The sequence below is a fragment of the Geotrypetes seraphini genome, chromosome 8 (assembly GCF_902459505.1).
Source record: "Geotrypetes seraphini chromosome 8, aGeoSer1.1, whole genome shotgun sequence".
NCBI lineage: Eukaryota > Metazoa > Chordata > Amphibia > Gymnophiona > Dermophiidae > Geotrypetes > Geotrypetes seraphini.
Genome location: NC_047091.1, coordinates 142,359,198 through 142,385,911, shown reverse-complemented (window position 1 = coordinate 142,385,911; position 26,714 = coordinate 142,359,198). Strand labels below are relative to the sequence as shown.

Sequence of the window (26,714 nt, the reverse complement as noted above, 5' to 3'; positions counted from 1 at the left end):
GGGTCTTTATCTGCCGTCATTTACTATGTTACTATGTTACTTAGTTTGTACTAAAAACGCTGAACATTCAGATAGGGAAAATACTTAAGAGTACCTGATAGAAAAAACTCCTCTGCTCCCAAGGAGGTTGGGGAGATGTGGAAGGATTAAATAAGCAGTCACGCTTTGATCTTAGCTTAATTTTTCATTTACTGTTGTGCAGTGGGTCAGAAATCATGGTGCTGGGGCTTAAAGTTTGGATTTAAAATTCTGTTGGAGGGAGAGAAATGCGAAAATGCACCTTTCTTAAATGGCAGCCATGTCTAGGTGTTTATTGAGAATGGGATTTATTAGGATATGTTAGAGCCTTTGTCAATTTGTCCTGATTATGGAGGTTTTTAGTCATTTGAACTTGAGCTGACCACTACTGGTGGTTAAATCTGGATATTCAGTACTGGGCCATGTTTGGGCTTTGGCATTGAATGATGTTGCGGAACCAGCTAACACATAGCTGGTTAAGTGAAGGTATTTAGCACTTAACCAGCTATGGATTAGCGCGTAAAGATAGGACTGACTTTTATGCTGTCCTATTTATGAGGTTAACCTGTCTAGTTAAGTTTAAATATAGGCCAAGTATAACTGGCCAAGTGCTACCTCCGCTTAAAGAATACCCCCAAAATAGCTGGATTTCAGTTCAGCGCTAACCGAGGACAAGCAGATATAAAATTCTCACTTGTGTATGACATTATCCATAGAACCCGGTACAGTACCAGGTTCCGTGGATGACATCATCTACATGTGAGAATATATAACTGCTGTCTTTGGAGAACACCTGTTACAGGTAACTATCTGCTTTTTTCAGCAGCAGTTACAGGTTACTGCCGCTTTGAATATCAACCCCATCTTGATTAACAATAGCATTTTAAAATCATTTTTGTGACTTTTCATCCCATCTAGGTTTGATATCACATTTTCATGTGTGATTGGTAAAGTCAGAGCTGTACTGAATAGCATATTTTACAATTCAGGCAAATATGAATAATGAAAAATGTTACTTGGCCAAATACGAATACTGAATATGAATAATGGGCATTGAGCTTTAAACATAATAAATAATAAAAGAAGCAATGTGAAATCAGAGATCAAGTGCTTATTTCAGTAAGATTTAATGTAGTAGAGCCCCATATTCAAACTTAAATCACTATTTGGCTGACTGTGAATAATATTTTCAGGGCACTATTTCGGGCCTAATCGAATAGGAATATTTGGTACAGCCCTGTTGGTAATTCACAGTAACAGGCAGGGTAGATAAATCTATAACCCCTCCTAATGGATGCAACTTGGGAATTATGTTCATTGTCACAGAGGGACCTCTTTATTTATTTATTTATTCGGTTTTCTATACTGTTCTCCCAGGAGAGCTCAGAACGGTTTACATGAGTTTATTCAGGTGCTCAAGCATTTTTCCCTGTCTGTCCCGATGGGCTCACAATCTGTCTAACGTACCTGGGGCAACAGGGGGGATTAAGTGACTTGCCCAGGGTCACAAGGGACAGCGTGGGTTTGAACCCACAACCCCAGGGTGCTGAGGCTGTAGCTTTAACCACTGCACCACACACTGGTGCATTTTACTCTGACGATATGGGAACAAAGCATTATTAAGATTTTGACTGTACACCTGCAACATTAAAGAACAGCAGTTTAGATCTTGTAAATCAAAGCTATAATTATCTTGAGAGGGATTCATCAATAAAAGGAGATGGGTTTTTTGTTGTTGTTGTTCTTGTTCAGTCAATCTTTGAGAGTTGTTATTGTTACCTGCATCGTGAACTAATTCTCCTGGGATATTTCTTCTCCTTATGTCTCCACCAGTCTCTGGGAGAGCTACAGCAGCTGCAAGAGAAAACGCTCACCGATCCGGCCCAGACCTCCCCGGGTTTTCTGCAGGGGTCCAAAGACTCTGGAGGAAGCAGCAGGAATTCATCATGTGACACAGATGACTTTGTCATGGTTCCTGCACAGTTCCCAAGTAAGCTTTAAAGTCCTTGTTGATGTTGGAGCAGAAAATGCACAGACAATTAATTTATGGGCAATATTCAAAGCGAGTGAACTGGCGAGAAACAGCTTCTGAGCGCTTAAATCACTTGAGCAGGGCTGTCCTCTGATATTCAGTGACACTAACCCCCTGTTTTACTAAGGTGCGCTAACTGATTAGCGCGCGCTAAACGCTAACGTGTCCATAGACTAACATGCATGCGTTAGCGTTTAGCGTGCAGTAAATCGATTAGCGCACCTTAGTAAAACAGGAATTCTGTATAGGATGCTTACATTGGGCACCATTAGGTGTCCTAATCAAAGATGCCTAGCGATGCCTAACTTCAGAATCTGTGCGCCAGTTTTCAGCCAATCCAAAAAAAAAAATTTTTCCAATTAAGAGTTCTGTGTGGAGCTCTTAGGATGCTTAGCGACACTTAAGTTGAGCTGCGTAGCGATGCCTTATGGCACCTACCTGAAAAGTAGGCGTGGCTTTGGGCGGAGAATAAGCATGGCACCGATATAGTAGGCCAGATGAAACCTTTGACAATTACACAGATCATAACCTCAAATTGTCTAAACTGAACAAAAGGTGCTATGCATCTGTATAACAGACCATCAGGAGGCCATTTTGAAGGGGCGATCTGGTTCTCCTAGTTTAGGGTTACCAAATGGCTCCAGAAAAAGGAAGACGGATTGAGACATCCGGGTTTTACTTCCATTGCAAGCAGTGGAAGTAAGGAGGACAGATAGAGACATCTAGGTTTTATTTCCATTGGAAACAATGAAAGTAAAACCCGGATGTCTCAATCCGTGCTCCTTTTTCTGGAGCTATATGGTAACCATACCCGAGTTAGTTCATTGACTTCACATGTATGTCTCTGCTGGTCTGTTGTAAGGACAAACCGTACTAGTTTAACAGTTTACTTGCCAGAAATCAGTGCATCCTCAGCTCCTCAGTAAGCCTAACCATATCCTCCATTTGTTTGATTTGCAGGTGATCTCACAGCTGAGGCTGCAGGAGGGAAACCTGTTCAGGACAGCCTGATGTACAGTGGGTAAGATAGACAGACGCTTAACAGGCTTAGACTTGGTGCTCTGTGATATCAGATTCTCTCTTCTAGACCAAACTTGCAGTGCACTAAACCCTCTGTTTACAGGAAAGCCGATGCTAGGATCCACATGACATATAAAGGGAGGATTTACACTGGGGCCTTAAGAAGAAGTGGGAACTATTAGCACAGCACAGCACAGAAGGAAGACTTAATAGAGAGGGCCAGTGTCTCAGGAGCCAACCAGCAAGGCTGGGCTTTAGTAACACAACAGATGGTGGCAGATAAAAGGTCATTTGGCCCACCCAGTTTCCTTTTCTAAGTGTCTTTCGGAGCCTTGCTGCAATTTCCTGTGGATTGATCCTTGTCTCCTCCTTGTGGAAACTGGATGCAGTACCCACTGACCTTGTGTACTCCCATTTTCTGGTTGTCTAGTGGTCCATGTGAGTTATTATATAGGGCAGGGGTGGGACCTTGGGGGTCTGGGCCTCCCCCCACTTTGGGCTCAGGCCCCCTCCAAAATTGATGCACCAGATGCCTGGCTGATGGGAATGCTAAAGCTTCTAAAGCCAGAGAAATTTCTCCCCTAAGCCCCTGCACGTGCTGCTTAAACAGCAGGAAGTCCGTGTGTGCTCAGTTCATAAATTTAACTGGCAAGAGCAAAGTGGAAATGTCCAATCAGAATGGTGCACAAAAAAGTGTCTTTCAACTCATCTGATAAATCCAAATGTCTTTATTCATCCAAAATAACTCATGCATCCAAAGTAACTCAATGACTCGACATGATCATGTTTTGGCCACCCGGCCTGCATCAGGAGTCTTAAGAGTCTTTGGGTATCAAATGGATAAATATGAGCTATAACCAAACGATCAAACCGTAGCTCCGAATCTTGTGACGCTACAAAACAGCACGGCCTTGCAGTGGCAAAACCTCAAATAGTAGCAACATTCCATGCTACCGATCCAGGGCAAGAATACACGGAACTGCTGATGTCAGAGGCAGGAGCACCCTGCCAGCATTTTTGCTGCTTAAGTAGAACAAGCGAGAGCTTGGGCAGATGATCTCTTCGGCTGGCAGGGCTTGAGCAACCCCACCAGCAAAGGTATGATTCGGCTGGTAGTGGGAGAAGAGAACTAAGATAAAATATTCATCACCCCCAGTCCACCCCTGACCCCCCCCCAAAAAAAAAATTGAGTTCTGGCTGTGCCCCTGGGGCAATCATGGTCCTTGAGAGCCCCAACCCAGTAGGGTTTTCAAGATTTCCACAAAGAATATGCATGAGATTGATTTGCGTGTGCTGCTTCCATTGTATGTAAATATATCTCCTGCATATTCATTGTGGAAATCTTGTAAACCTGACTGGGTTGTGGTCCTCCCCTAAATTCATCCAGCACCTGGTTCATACCCCACCATTCCTTCCTTTCATTCAGTCATTATTATTATTATACAGGACTTTTCCATTTTGTACACGCAACCACTGTTGCTTGGGTGGTTTTCCAGGGCTTCAAGCTATAGGCTTCCGGTCCTCATTGCAACAAAGTCTTGGAGAGGAGGGAGAGAGATGTCTCATTATTTTCCATGAGGACAAAGTCAAAAGCAAAAGAAAGACCCAGTAGTTCCACAGATATTGGAAAGAACCAAAAGCAAAAGGAATTCAATCAATATAAAAACAATCCACAATTGCAAAAGATAAAGCAAGGGGGACCCAACACAGTCCGCGGTTCGATGAACTTGCCTTCCTTAGGGGTCCTTTGAAATGCTATAATATCAATAAAGGCAAATGTGGAGACAAAAATATAGCATAGGAACCAGATTGCCAGTTCGGCAGCGAATTCTTGTTTCACAAGCACAGCACAGAATCTGGTTCCTATGCTATCATTTCTATAGTGCTGCTAGACCTACACAGTGCTGTACATGAGAACATTCAAAAATAAGAAAGAAACTGCAGATGGGAATGTACAAGGATAGGAATCTTTATTTTAAAAAACCATATAAATTTGTAATCCTTTAAAAATAGCTCTCATATACATGGAATACCCTTCAGAGAAACACTCTTTCCTCAGGGGTCCAAGATGTCCAATGTATCACATGTAGAGAGTGATGTGGAAAACAACGTAATAATATGATCATCAAAATTTTCAAATCTGATGTGAAAAATTCTCCTTCTGAGCTGGCGCACAGGGTGAGTCCGGCTGCAGACTCGTTGGATTTTTCTTTGTTTTGCGTTAGAACATTCCAGACACAGTCCCTGATGCTTAGTTCATAAGTTGAAATGTGGAGTTTTCTACATTGTACTGTAGTCATAGCCCTGAACGCTCTATTCCGCTTGGAAACTGACTTTGGGGATGAGAGCATTTTTAAAAGATTAAAAGTTGTTTCAAACTTATTTTTTTTCCAAGAATCATATCCATCTCTTCCTCCTCCCTACCCTTTTCCCATTCTCTTTCTCTGTCTTGACTGTTTGTACGCTCTCCCTCCACCCCGGTTTTCCCCCTTTTCAGGAGCTCCCTAGTGACATCAGCAGGCCTGGAGAGTCAGGGAAGAACTCCGTCTCCTTCTCCACCTTACTGCAGCTCTCCCAGCCCATCCGGGTAAGAGGAACAAGTTTTCAAGTTTACTAAACTTTTGATTAAAACGCATTAGCATAAATTCAATTTTAAAAAGGGAGTAACAGACAGAATATTCTGGGGAATAAAAGACTTAAACATAGACAAATAGACGACAACAGGAACAACAGGAAAGAGGGAAGAACTACAGTGCATAAAGAAAAGGAGAACATAGAGGGGAATAACAATAGGTTAAACGAGGTCTAGTACATGGTTTGTGGGTGTACTTCTGCTTCCAGTTGGATTTGTCACTCATTACTGCTCATCTGTAGTCTAATTGTTCCTAGGATGTAGCATATGGGTCACACGATGTGCCTTGCTAGTCTAGAGCCCTTCCTACTATTACTACTACTTATCATTTCTATAATGCTGAAAGGTGTATGCAGCGCTGTACATTTAATATTCAATAGACGGCCCTGCTCAGAAAAAGGATGGTTAACAAGACTAAGAATGTCATAATGCCCCTGTATCGCTCCATGATGCGACCTCATCTGGCGTATTGCGTTCAATTCTGGTCTCCTTATCTCAAGAAAGATATAGTGGCGCTAGAAAAGGTTCAAAGAAGAGCGACCAAGATGGTAAAGGGGATGGAACTCCTCTCGTACGAGGAAAGACTAAAACGGTTAGGGTTCTTCAGCTTGGAAAAGAGACAGCTGAGGAGAGATATGATTGAAGTCTATAAAATCCTGAGTGGTGTAGAACGGGTGCAAGTGGATCGATTTTTCACTCTGTCCAAAATTACAAAGAAGTTACAGGGAAATACTTTTAAAACCAATAGGAGAATTTTTTTTTTCACTCAGAGAATAGTTAAGCTCTGGAACGCGTTGCCAGAATGGTTAACTTAGCTTGTTTTAAGAAAGGTTTGGACAAATTCCTGGAGGAAAAGTCCATAGTCTGTTATTGAGAAAGACAAGGGGGAAGCCACTGCTTGCCCTGTATTGGTAGCCCTTTATTGTATTGCCCTGTATTGCTACACCTTGGGTTTTGGCTAGGTACTAGTGACCTGGATTGGCCACTGTGAGAACGGGCTACTGGGCTTGATGGACCATTGGTCTGACCCAGTAAAGCTATTCTTATGTTCTTATGAGGTTACAATCTAATATGGACAGACAGACAGGACATCTCAGGGTTGGGGAGTTTCTGGTAGAAGGAATGATACAGTGGGTAGGAGTTAAGAGTTGAAAGCAACTTCAAAAAAGTGGACCTTTCGCTTGGATTTGAATACCGCTAGAATCAGAGCATGACATATTGACTCTGGCAGCCTATTCCAGGCACACGGTATGGTAAGAAAGAAGAGACAGAGTCTGGAGTTGGTGGAGGAGATAGAAGGGACATATAAGAGGGACTTACCCGATGAACGGAGTTCACGGGGGGGGGGGAAGCATAGGGGTAGATGAGTATGGAGAGAGATTCAGGAGCTTGAACTGTATTCGGAAACGGACGGGGAGCCAATGAAGTGACTTGAGGAGGGAGGGAGTATGAGCATGGCGGCTCTCACAATATGAGTCAGGCAGCAGCATTTTGAATGGATTGAAGAGCTGAGAGTCAGATGAGTGGAAGACCTGCGAATAGTACGTTACAGTAATCTTAAGCGAGAGGTGATGAGAGCATGGATAAAGGTTTTGGTAGTGTGCTCGAAAGGAGAGGTCGGTATTTGGTAATATTATAGAGAAAGAAGCAACAGGTTTTAGCGGTTTGTTGGATCTAAACTAAACTAAACCTTAGGCTTATATACCACATCTTCTCTATAACAATAGAGCTCGGCACTGTTTAAAAAAATTAGAAAAGAGAACAAGTCCAATATGAATTTAGAATAGTATGGAGAGGAGCGGATTTTACAAGCTAGAAAATAGTCAGGTTTTCAGATGTTTTCTAAATAGTTGGAAAGAGTCCAGATCGCGCAGTTGAACAGAAAAATTATTCCACAACTCAGTAATTTTGAAAAGTAGAGATTTCCCTAGTTTGCCAATGTAGGTAACGCCTTTCGACCTTGCAAAGGACAATTTAAAATTTTGAGTAGATCTGGTGCTATCAGATCTTACAGAATTCCATGACAGGGGAATTAAAGGAGGAAGGATGCCATGCAAGACCTTGAATGTTAAGCAGGCGCATTTAAAATAAACCCTGGAAATTATTGGAAGCCAATGAAGTTTTTGCAGAAGCGGAGAGACAGGATCAAATTTACTTTTTGCAAAGATCAGCCTGGCTGCAGTATTATGGATCAATTGAAGGCTTTGAAGGCTTTTCTTGGTCAGGCTTAAATAGACCGAATTACAATAGTCCAGCCTCGAAAGAATGATTGATTGAACAAGGACAGCAAAATGTTGTTGATGGAAACAGGATCTCACTTTCCTCAACATATGGAGTCTAAAAAAAGCATTTTTTTTAACCAAATAATTAAGATGGTTGTTGAATGAAAGTGTTGAATCTATAATGACACCCAGAACTTTACTTGAGAATTCAATCTGCAGTGAGGATCCTGATGGCAACAGAATGGGCGAAGGTCGCTGCTCTAATTTTGGGCCAAGCCAAAGTAATTTTGTTTTGGACTCGTTCAGTTTCATTTGTACAGTAAGGGCCCAAGACTGAAGTTTCGTTATACATTCTATTATATTCTCAACGAGGCTAGTGAGATTTGTGTCTATCTCAAGGAGAACAAAAATGTCATCTGCATACGTATATAGTGTTTCGCAGGGGGATAAACAGAAAAGCTTCAAAGTAGTCATGTAGATGTTGAAAAGAGTAGGTGATAAAGGTGATTCCTGCGGGATTCCGCATGATGGCATCCAAGGGGATAACATAGTGCCATTCATACTGACAGTATATGAATAAGATCGTAAGAATTTTGAAAAATCAGTCTAAGGCTGTGGAATCCATACCTATCTCGGAAAGTTGGTAAATCAAAATATCGTGGTGAACGACGTCAAAGGCCACTGATAGATCGATTGTAGCAGAATTGCAAGCTTATTACGTGATTGCAATTGCTGAACCTTTGAGATTATTGAGATCAGTAGAGATTCGGTACTGAGATTAGGTCTGAATCCATATTGGCAAGATAAAAGAATGGAAAATCTCTCCAAATATGATGAAAGCTGAGCAGATATAATAGACTCTAACATTTTAGTCAGTAGGGGAATATTTGCTATAGGTCATTAGGTAGACGGTGAAGATGGATCTACTGTAAGTCAGCTTTCTTCAATAATGGGGACAGAACAATGTGACCCTTCTCTGCAGAAAAAAGACCTGATGATAATGCAGAATTGATGAGTTTGGTAAGAGATGAAATGGCCTGAGTAGGAATTTTCTCATATAAATATAAAGGGAATGGTTCCAGAGCACATTTGCAGGATCTTAATTTATGTCAGTTTTGAGACCTTGGCCTCAGATACATTCTCAAAGGCTGTCCAGATTCTGTCTGAGAGGAAAAGGAGAGAAAGGAGTCAAAGGTCAACCCCCCCCCCCCAAGGTTACGAGATGACGAGACAGGGAGGAGGAGAGTGTTATCCACAGAAATAGAGAATGGCAGGAGGGGTGAGGTGAGTTTAGGTGGAAAGATAAGGAGTTCGGTTTTAGCCATATTCAGTTTTAGATGACAGTGAGACATCCAAGTGGCAATGTCAGAAAGGCAGGCTGAGATATGGGCCTGAATTCCTGTAGAGATGTCAAGTGTGGAGAGGTAGATCTGGGAGTCATCAGCATAGAGATGATATTGAAAACTAGACTAGTTACACTTAAATGCAGGTTTTGGTCTAATCCAAGGATTCTCCACCCTTTTCTTGGGACATACCCAGCCAGTCAGTTTTTCAGGATATTCATTGTGGATATCCTGAAAAACCTGATTGGCTGAAGTCCTGAAAACTGGATTGAGAACCCTTGGTCTGATCTGAATAATCCCTTGTGTGGTGGTGTTTTAAATTTATATATCATTCACAGCAAGCTGAAGTAAATGGCTCTGTCTGAAGCCCTGGCTGTTCAAGTGAGCCTATAATACTATAGATAATCTTGTTACTTAGGGTGCTGGCACCCATAAACTCATCTGTTGTGGAACTGCTTATGTTGATAGGAAGAGCGGTATGGCAGTACCCCGCTGTATGCTCACCATGTTACTACATACACACCCTAGTTCCATAAACTTGCAGACACGTGCAGAACTTGCATGATAGTCAGTTACGTGCAGAACTTGCATGATAAAAGAGCTGTTAATTGACATTAACAGCCAGTTATTGGCTGTAATTGGAACAAGAAATATGCTGCAATTTCAACAAGGATCAAACGCATTGTGCAAGATTTGGACAATCAAAATTTGGTTGACTATCTCAGAGGTATTGCCTTCAATTTTGTTTTCTAATTACAGCTCGTAATTTTTATGCTTGCTTGTTTTTGAATTTTTATTTAATCATTCTTTTTTTAATTGTGATTTTTGGACTTTTTTAAAATTAAAATTTTACTCTGTGGCTTTCTATAATTGGAGGGCAGGGGTGAAAAATACCCAGGGGCAGAAGGTGAGGCTGCAAAGCTAAAGCACTCAGGAACAAAATGTGGAGGGGTGACAAAAAGTACCCAGGGGCAAAATGAGGGGCAAAACTAAAGCCCCGAATCTCTCCTGCCACCCGCTGCAGTGCAAGCCCTTGGTTTTAACCCACAGGCTTAGAGCGGGTTAAAACCACGGGCTTGAAAAAAAAAAAAGTTTTCTGCTGAGTGCATGCGCAGACCATCTACAGGCAAGGAAGATGGTCTGCGCATGCTCAACGATCACTCTCTAGTGATCTGTGCAGTCGGTGGGGGGTTTGCCAATGATCGTCCCCATTTGCATGCAGGCCTTTAGTGAATTTGTCGGCCTGCATGCAAACGGACACAAATCGAAGGTTAGTGAATCTAGCCCTAAGTCCCAAATATAGAAACAGAGGAAATTCCCATCTGGATGGAGATATGCAAAGTTCATTTCAAACAGTTTTAAAGCTACCGGGGAAGGTCATCACAGTTCACAGACCTGGCATAATGAGCCCTGGCTAGTCTGGCACCCCAGCACTGCACAAACTGACCTCGAGATCAGCTTGTTTCATACATCACAGGTTTGTGTCGTGAAAGATAGGCAAATTCCTTTAACTCATTTCAGTGTTCTCTGTGTTATGATTTCTGCAGCCGGCCTGGCCTTTCTGCAGTTAGTAAACATGGCCAATCTCTTCCCATCCCGGTACCGACACAGATCCAAAACTACATGAGGATTGAACAAAACCTGCAGTGTCACAATCCATGTAGCTCTCCACGGTAAGAAGCTCACAATCCATGTACCTTTCTTGTTCACTCCTCCATGCTTCCCCCTTTGTATGATTCCTGCTGTCTGTGTCCCTCCTTTTCCTTCAATAGTAAATTCTTATGGTATCCTCTCCTCCCACCCCACCAGTAGGTGTCTCACCCTTAATAGCCTTTCCCACTTCCTCTTTCATTCAATAGCAAGAAACTGAATGTCAGTGTCCCCCTCTTATTCCATAGCCATAGTTTTACCAGACGTCCGGGAAAACCCAGCATGGCCTCTTTTTAGAGGACTATCCGGGTGCCTGGATGGTTTTGGGTTTTTTAATGGGGGAGTCTGTCTGGGTTTAGCTGGCACTCCCGACTCCCCACCTACCTCCTTCCTGGGCCCAGCTGCTGTAATTTAATCTTCGAGCAGCTGGGCTCTGCAGCAATGAGGTAAGCCTACTTTTGCTGGCCTGCTCCAGAAGCCACCTCTCTACTGGTCCCGCTTACGTGGGAACAGGAAGTCGCTGCAGAGATGCAGCTTCCAAGACAGGCCAATTGCAGCAGGCTCACCTCACTGTTGCCAGCTTCACGAGGATTAAATTGCAGCAGCCTGGCCCAGGAAGAAGTTAAGTGGGGGAATCAGGAGCTAGGGAGGTTGTGAGGGGAAGCAGTGGCGGAGGAGGGAGGAGCCTGGAGAAACGGCATGGAGGGAGAGGAGAGGGCTGGAGAAGCATTATGGAAAGGAAAGAGTTCTGGAGAAAAGCGCATGGAATAGGGTAGTGCTGGATGGGAAGGGGAGAGACAGCAGGAGAGGAGGTTGGAAGGAGAGAAAGGGGCACCCTTTGGGGGAAGGGGTTGGGGATTGAAAGGAGAGAAAGAAAGAAGCACCCACAAGAGAGGGGGGGTTGGAAGGAGAGAGAAGCACCCGTAGGGGCCCTGTCGGCAGGAGGGAGTGAGCATCCCTCCTGTCGATCTTCCATTTAAAGGTGGGGGAGGGATTCGGGTGACCAAGGCAGGAGGAAGTGGACTTGCCTCCTAATGATTTTTTTAAAGTTTGGGGTTGTGGTTGGGGAGGGGGGAGGTGTCCCGGCACATTTTTTTTTTTAATTTAAATGAGCACAGATGTGAGTGTGTAACACATGCATATTTGTGCCCATTAAAAAAAAGAACTCCCCAAACAGCTGAGGTGCAGGAGTCTGCTTCAGGGCTTCTCCTGCCAGCTCTGCGCATGTGTCCATCGCTTTCTCCAACAACTGATCAGATGGGATTACGGCAGAACTCCAGGAAACTCATTTTGCATGCAAAATTGTTTGAACATTAATTGCTGTTTTCAAATCGGACTTTTACCAGCCGCTGAACATCTGGGCCCAAGTCATAACAATTCATGGCCTGTAATGTGTAACGTATTTGCACTATGGAGGCAATTTGCCCACATACACGGTGAACAGTTTTCAGATAGCCGAGTTTGAGGGCTGATAAAATGCCCAGGTATTTTCTTCAGCCACCATGTGTGTGTTAGGAATCTTCATAAATGCCTCTGCTTGATCTTTAGTGGGATTTAATGGAAAGATTTTATGCTTCCACATAGGTCCGGCCTGGTGCGGAGGTCAAGCAGTGCGAGCCCAATTGGTTTTGGGAAGATGGGCGCTTCACCCCCTTTCCTCATTGAGAATTCTGACACTCCTGCCCCTCGAAGGCTTTCTTTAGGTGGTGCAAAACCATGTGTGCTGGTCCCTCAAGGTAAGCATTGTAGCATGTGTTTTATTGAGCCTGAAAACTTCTGTGTACGTATCCTTGTAACGCATTCTGGGCTCCTGGGGAGGACGGGCTGTAAAACTAAATAAATAAATAAAATAAATCTCAGCCTTGTGTATTCTATTAATTTGGTTCATAGTTAAAACTGCACGAGACAATCGCGCGCAGACAAAGCCGGGCCGACAATCGCGCACAGGACATCAGCATGTCGGATTTAAACTCAATTTGAAAGAACTCCGCACTTAGTAGTGTTGGCGCTGCTGTTGGGTGGGAGGTGTTGCAGGAAAACAGGCTTTTTCCCTATTTTTTAGGGAAAAAGTTCAGTTTCCTCTGTAATGTGGGGGGGGGGATTCCCCCCCCAACAGCGCCAACACTACTAAGTTTAGTGCTGTGGTTCCCCCCCAAAACTCCCCTTGGAGCGCTTTCAAATTGAGTTTAAATCTGGCACGCTGATGTCCTGCGTGCAATTGTCTTGCGCGGTTTTGACGGAGTCACCATTAATTTAATAGAGACTTTCTCTCATTCTGCTGAGTGTGTGATGTTTCTTGTCCATTCTACAACTCATTCTCACGGTACATGCATATCTCGCTCATGAATATTCATTGTGTATATCCTGAAAACCCAACTAGGACCAGATTTGGGAACCCCTGAACTCAGTTTATACCTGTGGCAGTGGAGAGTTAAGGGACTTGCCCAGGATTACAAGAAGCGGCAGCAGTATTTACACAATGGATTCCCTGGTTCTTAGCCTGCTATGGTAACCCAGTGTCTCTCAAACTGTGTGCCCCGGCATAGTGGTGTGCCCCAAAGAGATTACGGATATGCCACGAGAGATTCCAGAATTTTACTTTATTTTTAAAAATTCCCTTCGTAAGTATATATTAGAATAGATGACATGCATGTTGCATATGCAAGAGTCTGTCAATGTTATGAGCGTCTGTGTGTGTAAGGATACAACCGCCCAGACAAGCATCGTTCTTTGATGTGATTGGTCCTTGAAAACCAACGGCAAGAAATTTTAGCTTTATTTTTTTATGCAGTCGTTATCCTAACTTGAACAACAAAGCAATCTAGGCTTTGTTATCGTCTGGATCTTCTTATCTTTGCGAACTTGGATTTTCATCTCTGACGAAAATTAAATTGAAAAAAGAATGACTGCAGATAGTGGATGTTGAAATGCGTGTTTGCTTGTCGATTATCAAGCTGTATTTTGAGTTCATTTGCACTCAAAAATAAGCACATCCATCGCATTGATTAGCAATTCTATTCTTTCTACTTTAGATTACATAGCTTAAAGAACTTTAAATAAATAACTCGCAAATTTAAATTTTTGTTGGTTTTGCAATTTTATAATTGCAGTTATGATGTGCTGTTTTTATTTGCTTCATTTAGTGTGCCAGAGCTAAAAAAGTTTGAGAGACACCGTGCTAACCATTAGACTACTCCACACCAGTCAGATTCAAGATCTGAATGAATGCTGACCTGTAACTTACACTATATAAATTCATCAGAAACTGATTGTTGAAAAGTCACCGATACATGCAGAAGCATGCTTCAGTTACTGGCCGTATTTGCAGTGTTTTGTAAGCAGCGTAGTGATATTGTGTTTTGGGAATTAACTGATTGAGGTCAGAAATCCAGGGGTTAGCCATGGTACATGTGAGTGCTAGGGAGCCATGGATCCTAGACAACAATGCACAAAGGGCTTAAACTCACTGGCATCTCTATGCACCTTGATGTAGCAAACAGATTATGGTATGCGGTACATCTGCGTTGTTGCATAATGTGAAGCATTCTTTTGATTCTTGCTTGTCTCTCCTAAAGTGGGCACAGTTCCAGAGCAGCCTTCCCCATCTGGAGGAGAGACACACAGAAGGCCCTCCATACCTGGTAGGTTTCTACCTATCCTGTACACAGGTCCTCACATCTAGTTAGATGAGAGGGTTTATTCATTATGGCCAGTGAGACGCTGTGACCAGGAATACTATTCCAGACTACAGATTAATAGAAATATTAAAAAAAAACCAAAAATGGGAAAAAAGCCCAAACACTGAGAAGAAACAAATCTTCCCTGACCCTAAAATAGGGGTGAGGGGAAGAGACAGCTCGAACCAAAGCTCTCCTAAAATTTTTTTGTGAAAAACGGGAAGCCCTCAGTCAAACAGCTCGCAATGGGGACAATCAAAAATCAAAAAATGGTTGGAGCTGTCTCTGCGATTTTGGCTGATTTTGGTCACTTCTGCACCCTCGGATGAGAGGCAGAGACAGCTCCAACCATTTTTTTGATTGTTATGTTGGTTGATTATTATATTTTGCACTATTAGCACACTGGTTTGTGCACTAGGTACACGTTTAATTACATATGGGTTAGCCTGGGGATGTTTCACAGATAACACCCTTGTGGGTATATGCATGTGACAGCTGGTGCATTAGGGGTTTAGTCCCCATTGCGAGCTATGTGACTGAGGGCTTCCCGTTTTTCACAAAAAATTTTTAGGAGAGCTTTGGTTCGAGCTGTCTCTTCCCCTCACCCCTATTTTAGGGTCAGGGAAGATTTGTTTCTTCTCAGACTACAGATTAAAACATTTAGGGGTCCTTTTATCAAGCTGCGCTAGCGGGGTTAGCGCGTCGGACATTTCATCATCACGCGCTAACCCCCGCGGCCGGCTAAAAAAACTAACGCCTGCTCAATGCAGGCGTTAGCGGCTAGCGCGGCAGGCGGTATTACGCGTGCTAAACCCCTACCGCAGCTTGATAAAAGGACCCCTTAGGCTTGGCTGACCAGTTGTAAATTGAGGAGCCTTGTGAAATCTGTGATAGCCACACAGATAGATCGATCTGGACACGGAGAATAGATGATAGGGGATCTATGCTTAAAATATGTATTGGTTCCACTTTTCGCTGCCTTTTCTTGTTCGCCAACACCTTTTTGTGTCCAGTAGTGGGGGGCACATGGTGCCTCTCTGGAACCCCTGTAACAGAATGTCCAGAAATGTATGCCTTTAGTGACCACTCAAGCCCAGTGACACAATAACAATAATAATAATTTATTTCTTTTATACCGCCCTGCCATTAGTTCTAGGCGGTTCACAACAGTAAATAAATACAATTGTATATTTCTATGGGCAGAATTATACATCATGGTTTCTGGTAAAAAAAACCAACTTAAACATGCTTGTATTAATATCTCAATTAAAAATATAACCTAATTGTTAAAAAAAATTTACAAACACGGCATGATAAAATCATTAAGAAGCTTGAAAATCAACATTCTTGGTTATCAAACAGATGTGTTTTTAACAATTTCCTAAATATAGGATAAGAATACGCCTGAGCAATCAGCGGGCTTATCCAGAAATCCACTTTCCCCGCCTGATATTCTAAAGTCCTATCAAAGAATGTTTTATAGCGACAACCCCTAGGGGTGGGGAAAATAAACATGCCCAAATTCCTGGTATGCTTTTTTTAATTAAACAATTTCAGATATGATACCAAATAAGAGGGTAGTAGTCCAAAAGGGCTTTATAACAAACACATCCGAATTTAAAAAATACTCTGACCCCAGACGGCAGCCAGTGTAGTTTGGCATAAAAAGGACTTACATGATCATATATATATTTTTTTAATAATCTTTTTATTAGGCAAAAAACAGGACAAGCAATCTGCAACAACAACTGCAGAAACAATTGAACACAGAAGAGATACAGAGAAGTCAGATGTAGGCAAAAAAGGGCAATGCAAGAAAATGCAAGGCAGCACAAAATACTTGATGCCTAATATACAAACTTTTTTTTCTGCAAAAAACAAAAAGAATCAACCCAAAGACCCTACCCCAAACCCCACCCTCCCCGCCCTACATTGTGTGGAAGTTACAGAAGAGATACAAAATATAGAAATATAGAAATACAAGAGGAGCAGAAGATAACCAAAAAAAAGAGCAAGATAGAGCAAGATTCCTCGGTAAAGAGGGAAGAAAAAGCAGGAACAAAGACCAACAGGAGTACATAACCAGGAAATGGTACGAAGAGGGTATGGAGAGCAAAAAAAAAAAAAAAAAGCACGACGAGCAATAAACCCCCTACAGTTCAGGAATTCAAAAGTAGACTCCGGGCTCTATGGGTAAGAGAATTCCCCAAAACTCCCATGACCATATTTTTTAACACCAAAAATTAAACAAACGGCAGTATTTTGAACCAATCGAAGTCTTAATACAAGCTTTTTTGGTAGTCCTAGATAAACAATATTGCAATAATCTAAAGTGGACAATACTGTGCTCTGAACTAATAATCGAAAGGATTCCATGTCAAAATACTTCTTAATAGTCCTTAATTTCCATAATAGTGCGTAACTTTTTTTGATTAAAAGATCTGTTATGTTTCCTAAAAGTCAGACTACGATCCAATGTTATACCCAAGATCTTCAAGTTTGACACTACATAGCAAGAGTGAGAGGCGCCCGGGATAGTGGCACCCCTCCCCCTACACGCTCTTTCCCCGCCCCCCCCCCAAATCACATGTGCATGCTGCTTCCCTTCCCCTGTACCTCTCTAACATTCCTGGTGCGAGCACCAACCCCCAACCTGCTGTTGCACCTGTGTGGGCTTTCCCTCTGATGTCACTTCCTAGGCATGGGTCCAGGAAGTGATGGAGATGGTGGAGACAGAGACTGTGTCTGAATTCAAAAGGGCCTGGGACAGGCACGTGGGATCTCTTGGAGAGAGAAAGAGATAATGGTTACCATGGATGGGCAGACTAGATGGGCCATTTGGCCTTTACCTGCCACCATTCTCTGACTCCATTCCTGTCTTGATTTATCTTTAAAATGCTTCCAGATAAATTTGACTAATCTTAACATGCTAATGTAATTTTAAAGTCTTTTTTGTAACATCACTGTCTGTATACAGTCTCTTCCTCTGTAAACCGCTCTGAACTGCTTGTGGTATTGCGGTATATAAAAATAAAGTTATTATTATTATCATGTTTCTATGATGTCAGAAGAAGAGCTGACAGGCATGATAGCAGGTTAGGGGTTGCTGCTCGCTGCTAGGAATGTTACAGAGGTACGGCGAAGGGAAGCAGTGCGCAGCAGTGGGGTGGGGGGGGGAAGGAGCAGGGGAGCGGAGAGGAGGATGGGTGCCACGCCCCTATCAAGAGAGTGCCTGGGCCAGACCACCCCTCCCCCCTTACTTCGCTACTGCTCAAGCCTGTGGAGTCTAAGGGTGAACCAAAGTCTTGCCAGTTATGTCATATTTTGGAGACATACTGCATTACAAAGAACTTTTTTAAGCTTTGAAACCCTACAGCGGATATTACTCTTTCCTTTAGCCTCGTAGTATATGTCTTAAGAAAAAACAAAAATTAATGCGGAGACAGGTCAAGCATAGGGGTTAAAAGAAGGGGCATAATCCATTTCACACAGTATTTAAACCGTTTTGGTAGGATTTGTGTGTGCCTGACCTTTTGTGTATGCTTTGGAATTTCTAGTTGCATCCATACCAGAACACTATCCTGGAGGTTTGGGCTCCCGGCTGCACAGCGCCCCCAACCTGTCAGATGCACAGTTTTGCAGGCAGAAGATTAAGAAGTTGCACTCTGAACCTGCCGTAGCAGAGAGTAGCCAGTCGCCTACTAGCCAGCCCATGCAGATCCATGGACTGCAGCCTTACAGACAGATGAGATCGTCTCCCAAGTTGTCAGAATTTGTACAGAGGAGTCCTTTACCAACTATCTTGGGCTCCCCTACAAAGGTAACTCAGACCTGGAAAGGTTTTTTTAAAAAGTAGGTGGGTGAATTCTGTGTCATCATACCACAGCAATGTGGTGAGGAATGAATGAAGCTTTGTTCAAAAAAGTATTTCAGAAATTACTACTATTCACGTTCCATATACAATTCAGCTAATTAAAGGAAGCATGATTAGCTGGGCAGGTGGCAGGTTTAAAGCCAGAACTCAAATTTGGAGTTGGCCTACCACTAAAATGAGCAGGTACAATGTCATCTCCAGAAGCCCACCCTCCCCACCTCTCTTTCCACACCCCACCTTACCCCCAACTCTGATTTTAAATACCAGAGCCAGCAGAGTTTCCCAAGCTGCGCCAGTTGAAGACATCTGTGAAAATGGCTTGAACTTTCTCTCCCTAACTGGGTCTTTAATACACCTCCTTAGATCTTAAAGTCCCACATTCTGAATGATGACTTCTTATTTATGTATTCCACCGAAGCTCCTCAGTAGGCCACACTTAAACTCTCAACAAGAGAGCCTGTGTGGTGACTGTCCTCATCAGAGCTTATAGATCGGTGTTTTCTCTGTATCTAATTTATTTTTTTAAGTTTATTTTATGCAATTTGTAATTACTTAATTAAAGTGCCAGTGCTTATTCTTAAAATCAGTTTTATAAATATATTCATAAATTGAAACTTAGCTTAAGAATCATTGCTGATTCATTCCCCACCGATGCGTTTCATTCTTCTACAGGGTCGGGGAAAGTACAGAAATGTTCAAGCTGTCAGCATTTAGCTTTAGACAACCAAAATCATGTCGGGATTATTAACCCCGGCATGATTTTGGTTGGCTTAAGCTAAATGCTGACAGCTTGAACATTTCTGTACTTTCCCCGACCCTGTAGAAGAATGAAACGCATCGGTGGGGAATGAATCAGCAATGATTCTTAAGCTAAGTTTCAATTTATGAATATATTTATAAAACTGATTTTAAGAATAAGCACTGGCACTTTAATTAAGTAATTACAAATTGCATAAAATAAACTTAAAAAAATAAATTAGATACAGAGAAAACACCGATCTATAAGCTCTGATGAGGACAGTCACCACACAGGCTCTCTTGTTGAGAGTTTAAGTGTGGCCTACTGAGGAGCTTCGGTGGAATACATAAATAGGAAGTCATCATTCAGAATGTGGGACTTTAAGATCTAAGGAGGTGTATTAAAGACCCAGTTAGGGGTAGTATTCAGCTAATTGGTGCCACTATTTGTTTGCTGAACTTTCTCCAGCACAGCTCAGTCGGTGGTAGCTTTAATGAGACCCTGGATGCTGGTACCCAGCGAAACCAAGTACGCATCAGGTGCAGGCATCAGGGTGGCTTACTAAAGCTAAGCTACTGTTGATTGAACTGCACTGTAGGGAGTTCAGGCCATTTGTGTAGATGTTTTTGGCTGGCGGAGCTTGAGGATCCTCACCAGCTACAACAAGGGTGCACTGCTGCTGGGTGGGCCTGAGCTCAAAGTGGGGTGGATGCCACAGGTTTAAACACTATGCTATGTTGAAGTTTGGGCACTGCTTAATGGTAATTATGGTATGTCAGAGTTTGTAGATCTGTAGACTGATTGCTCAAAAGGATAGGCTGGAGGAAACATCCATATTAAATAGACAGGAAAATAATGTTGGTTCTTGAAGCATAAACTAGCAGTTAATCATTCAGAAAATAGCCTCTCTGACTCTAGAAGCTAATCAACCTGCTGGGTTTCTTTTCTCTAAGGCTGGATCCCCATTTGAGTTCCAAAAAGCCCCAAGTTCCCAGAATCTGCTCACCCTGCTGGCACACCAGGGAATGGTAGTGACCCCAACCCGTAACAAGACCCTACCGGACCTTAAGGAGATGGGCCACTACCACTGTCAGCAGACAGGCCTGGGGCTACGGCCTCTGGAGGACACCAAAGGGCCCTTTGGCAGGTGAGAAGGCAGATAAAGGCTTAAGAGTCCCAGGGCTTCCCCACCTGTTAACCCAAAGGGTTAACAAGAAACTGAATGGCCATTCTGAAACTGAAAATGCCAATATTAAACTAAGTGGAGAAAAAAGACCTCTCTCTTAAGGCACCCTCCTCTTGCATAAGGCATTTAAATGCATGGGCGCACCACCATCTTAAGTCAGAAAAAAAAAAATTCCACTTATCGTGTACTGCAGCTTCCAGGTTCAGAAATCGACCATCCTTCAAAGAGCAGGAACATTTAATCAAAATTCCAGTCCCAAAATCACCTCTTTGCATAGCTGGTCGCCATTCTTGAAGAAGAAATATACATCCATGCACATTCAAAGTTCTTTTACACCCTGACAGGGATTCCCTGTTTCGCTGTTGCTATGTCAGGGAGGAGCTGCTGCTAAGGACCCCGCACTAGAACAAAATGGTTCATAACGCCATTCAGTTCTAGAAGTAGTGGTTCGTTATAGTGATTGTGGCTTACAAACAGAGTGGGGGTTTTTTGGTTTATTTTTGTTAACTATAAATTACCCATCTTTATTCCAAGAGTGAGTAGTACCATGCTTCAAACTAGGTTGACAAGCAGAAAAACAGAACAGCAGAAGCAAAAGAAATAGCCTGGATCAGTGAGCATTAAACTGTACTGAATATGGGGGAGGGAGTGTGTGGCACAGTGGTTAAAGCTACAACCCCAGCAGTCTGACGTTGTGGGTTCAAACTAACACTGCTCCTTGCGGCCCTGAGCAAGTCTCTTAATCCCCCCATTGCCCCAGGTACATTAGATAGAGCCCATCGGGACAGACAGGGAAAATGCTTGAGTAGTTGAATAAATTCATTTTTAAAAAACCAAACAAACAAATAAAAAGTAACCCATTATGGGCTCCTTTGGGAGGACAGGCTAAATAAATGAGCAAATGAATAAATATCTGAACATACATCCTGTTCGTCTGATTTTCAGATCCTTCAGCACTGGCAAGCTGACAGACCTGCTTCTCAAGGCTGCATTTGGAAACCAGGCCCCAGATTCGGGCAGTAACGACAGCCTTAATGCTGAGAAACCGATGGAGATAACAGGTAATATGGCCCCAGCTTAATACATGGAATATGTCTGCTTTCAATAGCACTGCCAGGCATTCACAGCACTGTGCAGTAGTGCCAGGCAGTTCAGTGCAAGATATCTACCTCCTCAAAGAGCTTAAAACCTAAGTGGGTCCCTCAGGAAATGGGAGATAAAGTTAACTGTAGGGTCACCAAAGAGGGCGATTCTCTCAAGGTCACTTAAAGTTAAGCACCAGAACGGTGTGTGCTAAGCGCCTTAGACTAGGTTCAATAAATGGCATCCAAATTTGGTCACTGAAACAAAAATGAACACCGAGTGCTGTTCTATAAACGGCACTCCGAGTTGGGCTCAACACCAGGATTCACACCCAGTTTTGGGCGTGAGGATTTACACCGACTGAAACCAGGAGTAAATCCTGGCGCGCAAGTTGAGCCCAGATTCCCCCAAATTCTATAACACTGTGCACATTTTAAAGGACCACCCCTGACCCGCCCTTGTCCCTCTTATTACATTTCCTTTTTCAGATCCGCATAAAAACATTTAGGTGCTGTTCTGTAACAGGGCGCATAAGCGTAGTTTCTGCGTCGATCTGCCGTGTTTGAGCCATTTTGGTGCCTTGTTTCCATTATAATGCTTTTCCGCGCCAAAAATTCAGCACTTCTTTATCGTCTCTCCAGACCAGCACAGAAACTGATGGGCCAAGATCACATTGGATCAGTGAGTTCTGGAGGTGATTCGGGACAGATATGCTCTGGAGTTTTCCCGAATCACCTCAGGACCCACTGATCCGATGTGATCTTGGCCCATCAGTTTCTGTGCCGGTCTGGAGAGACTAAAAGAAAGAAAATTAGCAGGTAAGAACCTAATTTATCTGTAACTTGTATATGCCTGATCTGCCTGTGTCTCTCCCAGGTGCACGCTCCCTTGGAGCTGCACGCTATGGATTTTGCATGCACAATTAAATGTGTAACTGCTAATTATAGCCAATAATTGTTAGTTAATGCCAATTAGCAGCTAATTATAATTAAGTTAAGCGTGCAACTTGACAGTATTCTGCAACTTGTGCAAACAGCTTGGTACACTAAAGGGCTCATTTTCAAAAAAGATAAGGCATCCTAAAGAAAACATAAACTGGCACTTGGACATCTTACTAGTCAAAACGTCCAAGTGGCCATTTTCAAAACTGACTTTCCAGATGTTTTTCTGGTTGGTTGTCTCCAGTGTGTCTAAATCTTTAGGGGGCGTGTTAGAGGCATGTTTTAGGTGGGCTTAGGACTTGGATATTCTGTAGGCATAATCAAACCTTTAACAAAACGTCCAAGGGCTTTTTTTAGACGTTTGGAGCTAGACCTGTTTTAAAAACGAATAAGGGTCAAAAAGGTGCCCAAACTTAGAGAGATTAAGGCATGACCCACTCCTTCCTCCCCCAGTGGTCACCGATGTGAATAAAAACAGTACATTCTAGCCTTATTTACGAAGGGGTGCTAAAAAGTTCTCAGCCCAACCAGCCAACTTCCTAAATTCTGAGTATTATTTTGCCACTGTAGCTGAAAAGAGTGCAGTTCCCTCTCCGAATCCGCGGTTTCAGTACCCACAGATTCAGTTATTCGCAATTTCTGCAAATTGGCACTTAATAACATAAGATAATTCGGCAGAACCTTAATATTCGCGGGGGTTAGGAGCAGAACCGGCCTGCAAATATTGAGAAATTGCGGATAATTTTTAGGCTCTGACCCACCCCTGCTTCCCTTCTGTGTCCCAGACCTTCCCCAGATCTTACCTGATAGTCTAGCGATGTCACGGGGCAGGATCAATCGTCCACTCCTGCCCCGTGCAGAGCCGTCATCAAAATGGCTGCCGTGAGTTCATGAGATTACAATGGGAACTCAAGGCAGCCATTTTGATGATGACTCTGCATGGGGCAGGAGCATAGGACGATCGATCCTGCCCCGTGTTGCCGCTAGATCACCAGGTAAGGTCTGGGGAAGGTCCGGGACACAGAAGGGAGGCAGGGGTGGGTCAGAGCCTAAACATTATCTGCAATTTTTTAATATTTGCAGGCCTGCTCTGCTCCTAACCCCTGCAAATATTAAGGTTCTGCTGTATTATCTTATTTTATTAAGTGCCAATTTGCAGAAATGAAATTCTATAGGTTTTTTTTTTTTTACATTGTTTCAGATCATTGATTGAACCATATCCACATCATTCTCTTCTTGGTTGGGCTGAGAACTTTTCAGCACACCCTTATAGAGCTTCAGACAGCCACACAGACAGTTGAGCCCAGCAGAGCAGAGGGCACTCTAGGGGGTACTGCAGTGAATGTCACATTTAAAAGTCTCAGGTGCATGTCACTATAACCTGCTTGTAGTGTATAGTGAGCCCTCCAAAATCCACCCCAAACCTGCTGTACCTATATAAAGATAACACCTGCAGGCATAAAGACTGTTGTTGTGGTTTACAGGCGGGTACAGTAAGTTTTGGGTGGGTTTTGGAAGGCTCACCATATAATATAAGGTTATAGTGACATGTGTACCTGGGACTTTTAAATGTGACATTCACTGCAGTACCCTCTTCTCTGTTCAGATGTCTGTGTAGCTAGTTTGCTAAGAATGCTTGGACATGTTTGTGAGTTTTTTATTTGGACATCTTTGAATTCGAAAATGGCCAAAACGTCTAGATAGGTCATTTAAAAAAAAAAAAGAACAAAAAAAGATAGACGTCTTTCTGTTTTGAAAATAGACATTTTCTTTACTAGATTTCTGGACATCTTTCCCAAAACATCCAAACTCAGACTTAGACGTCCTATCGAAAATGCCTGTCCAGGCATTTCTATAGAATTAGAGGAATTATAGAATAGTCTCCAGGAGTTTATAGAATTAGAGGAAAAGAGTTCTAGCGGTAGGAGCAGGATTTGAACCTTGGCTTCCCTGGTTCACAGCCATTGCTGTAACACGGTCACTAGGTTATTTCCTCTTCTAGTAGCCAATGACTATGGTCAGTTTTCGATTAGCTTCTGGCTTACCAGTGTTGGCTGAATCTACAGCTTCATGTTATTTTCTTGTTGTTTCCTGCTTCTCATCCCCCTGCTGAAATCTGAAATTCAATTACCTTTAAAAAAATTAACATTGAGAAAACACTATGCTGTTAGGGCCTGATTCTATAATCGGTTGGCATGGTTGTCAATCAACCACTTGTCGTCCTTTGTAGAATCCCGCCTAGCGGTGCCAAGGCGTACTTAGGCATCGCTAGGCATCCTAGAGGTACATTAGGCCAGGTTTTGCTTGGCCTAATTTACTGGCGCCTAACTCAGACACCTAAGTCAACCACGCCTATTCTCTGCCTCTAACCATGCCTACTTTTCAGATAGGCATCAGAGGACATCTCGAAAAACTTCAATAGGTGTCCTTAGATTCCATGCCAAACTTTTAATTGGTGATTAAATTTTTTTTTTTAAATTGTCACGGTCAATTACCACGCACAGATTCTGACGTTAATCATCGTTAGACGTCCTCCATCAGGGCGCCTAGCTGCACCTAATGTAGGCGTCCTATACAGAATCTGGCTCATAGAGCACACACCTGTTATAGTTTGGGGCACACAGAAAATAGGCCAGGAGTGGGTTGTGTTAAGAGACCTGGGGAACCTCTCTGGAGGGAGTTTCTCCTTTCCCTGTCCTCATTCCGTTCTAGCTGATCCACTAAGGTCCAGAAGACCAAAACGATCTCTTATGTCTACCTTGACCTTCTGTTTCAGATTTCATTTTAACCTCTTCCAAATCTTAGCTATATGACACCATCTCATTGAGTTGAAGTTTGAAGCAGCACAGCATGCTTTGAATTTAAGGCTGCCCTTTAGACCTAAGAACATAATCACAAAGGTGCTAATGCAGTAGAGGAGGAAGGAGCAAGAAATGTGTGGCTTTTACCGCTATGATATGAATAAAATTTTCTTTGATTTGCTGGGATCGTGTTAGGTCTGGAGTGACATTAGTTTTGTAGATGCTTTGCTTGGACCAGGAAGGGATATGTCACCATATTTCTTCCTGTCTCTGATCCCTTTCAAGGCTACAGTGGAAACCCTCAGTCTGTCTTGCAGGCAGGGCGCTCGATGAGTCCTGCACCAGTTCTGTTCACTGTGGGATCCCCACCTGGTGGTGGTACACCGCCCCAGACAACCAGGACCAGGATGTTTTCAGGTGAGGAAGGGTATTGCATTCTGTGCAGCTAACCCAGCCCAGCGACACTGTGTCCTGTATGGATCTTCTCCTGGCTTTTCATTCTTTTTCCTGTCTCTTATCCTTCGTAACCCTAGGACTAGAATGCTGAAATTTTGCAGAGAATTTTGCTTTAAATTTTAAAGCCTCTTTCTAGTTTGTTTCAGAATTGGGAAAAATCCATTGTGGACACTGAAGAACCAACAGTGTGCCACGGTTATATTATTTAAATGATTTTAAAAAATAACTGGGAAAATCTGAGTATATAATGCAGGGCCACCAGTCTACTGACTCTGCTAATGTATTTTTTTTTTAGTACAGTAAAACGGGTTGTTATTTCTCACCAGAGGACACTAGCTAATCAGCAGTTGAAGGCAATGAATTTGGAGCAGGATAGTGAGAAGGGTGACTAGCAACATGGTTGCCACTCTTGAGTAGGCCCCAGCAGAATCATGGCAGAGCATTAGCAAAGGCCAAGACCCAGAAAAGGCTATAGGCTATGGGCTAGATGGACCATGGATCTGACCCAGTATGGCTGTTTTGATACCGTATGAAAGAACAGGTCTCCTGTCCCTGCACCTATATCAGTGTTATGCTACAGCGCTGTGTGCTTGCCTTCTCTGGTATTAATTCTCAGGGTGATCAAAGACTATCTTTCTCTCTGCAGTGGGGTCTTCAAGCTCCCAGAGCTCTGGGGGGTCCCTCAGTGGCAGACATTTCCTGCTTGGCACTGGTGTTGATTTTCTGGAAGGACCCTCAAATCTTCGTTACCCCTTTGCCGACTCTCTGGTGGCAAATCTGGAAGGAGCAGTAATGTTCGAAGTGCCTGAGCTGCCTGAAGAAACACTCATGGAGGTGGGTACATGCACTCATGGCACGAGATAGTCTCAGCACTGAGTTAAGCTAAGTAAACAAGAGTGTGCTGGGTCAGAAAGAATACTTATGCTGACCAGAGAGTTCCTTAGCTAGAAAAGACATAGAAGCATTTGCACCCCCTTCTCTCCAGGGGGCAGACTGTTCTCTTTAAGTCAGAAGGGACAGTATGTGTGCAGAGCTGGTAA

At 43.0% G+C, this 26,714-nt stretch overlaps 1 protein-coding gene across 1 annotated transcript in view; it reads left to right on the top strand.

Moving 5' to 3' along the window:
• The window catches only part of ULK1 (unc-51 like autophagy activating kinase 1), a 176,226-nt gene that overhangs the window by 129,389 nt on the left and 20,123 nt on the right, over window positions 1–26,714 (top strand). Inside the window, exons 13-23 of the mRNA XM_033957048.1 lie at window positions 1,852–2,008; window positions 3,011–3,071; window positions 5,568–5,657; window positions 10,815–10,940; window positions 12,502–12,653; window positions 14,493–14,558; window positions 18,152–18,414; window positions 20,161–20,354; window positions 21,339–21,454; window positions 25,504–25,635; window positions 26,321–26,508. Coding sequence (XP_033812939.1) covers window positions 1,852–2,008; window positions 3,011–3,071; window positions 5,568–5,657; window positions 10,815–10,940; window positions 12,502–12,653; window positions 14,493–14,558; window positions 18,152–18,414; window positions 20,161–20,354; window positions 21,339–21,454; window positions 25,504–25,635; window positions 26,321–26,508 — 1,545 coding nt within the window. The remainder of the gene's footprint in view (window positions 1–1,851; window positions 2,009–3,010; window positions 3,072–5,567; window positions 5,658–10,814; window positions 10,941–12,501; window positions 12,654–14,492; window positions 14,559–18,151; window positions 18,415–20,160; window positions 20,355–21,338; window positions 21,455–25,503; window positions 25,636–26,320; window positions 26,509–26,714) is intronic.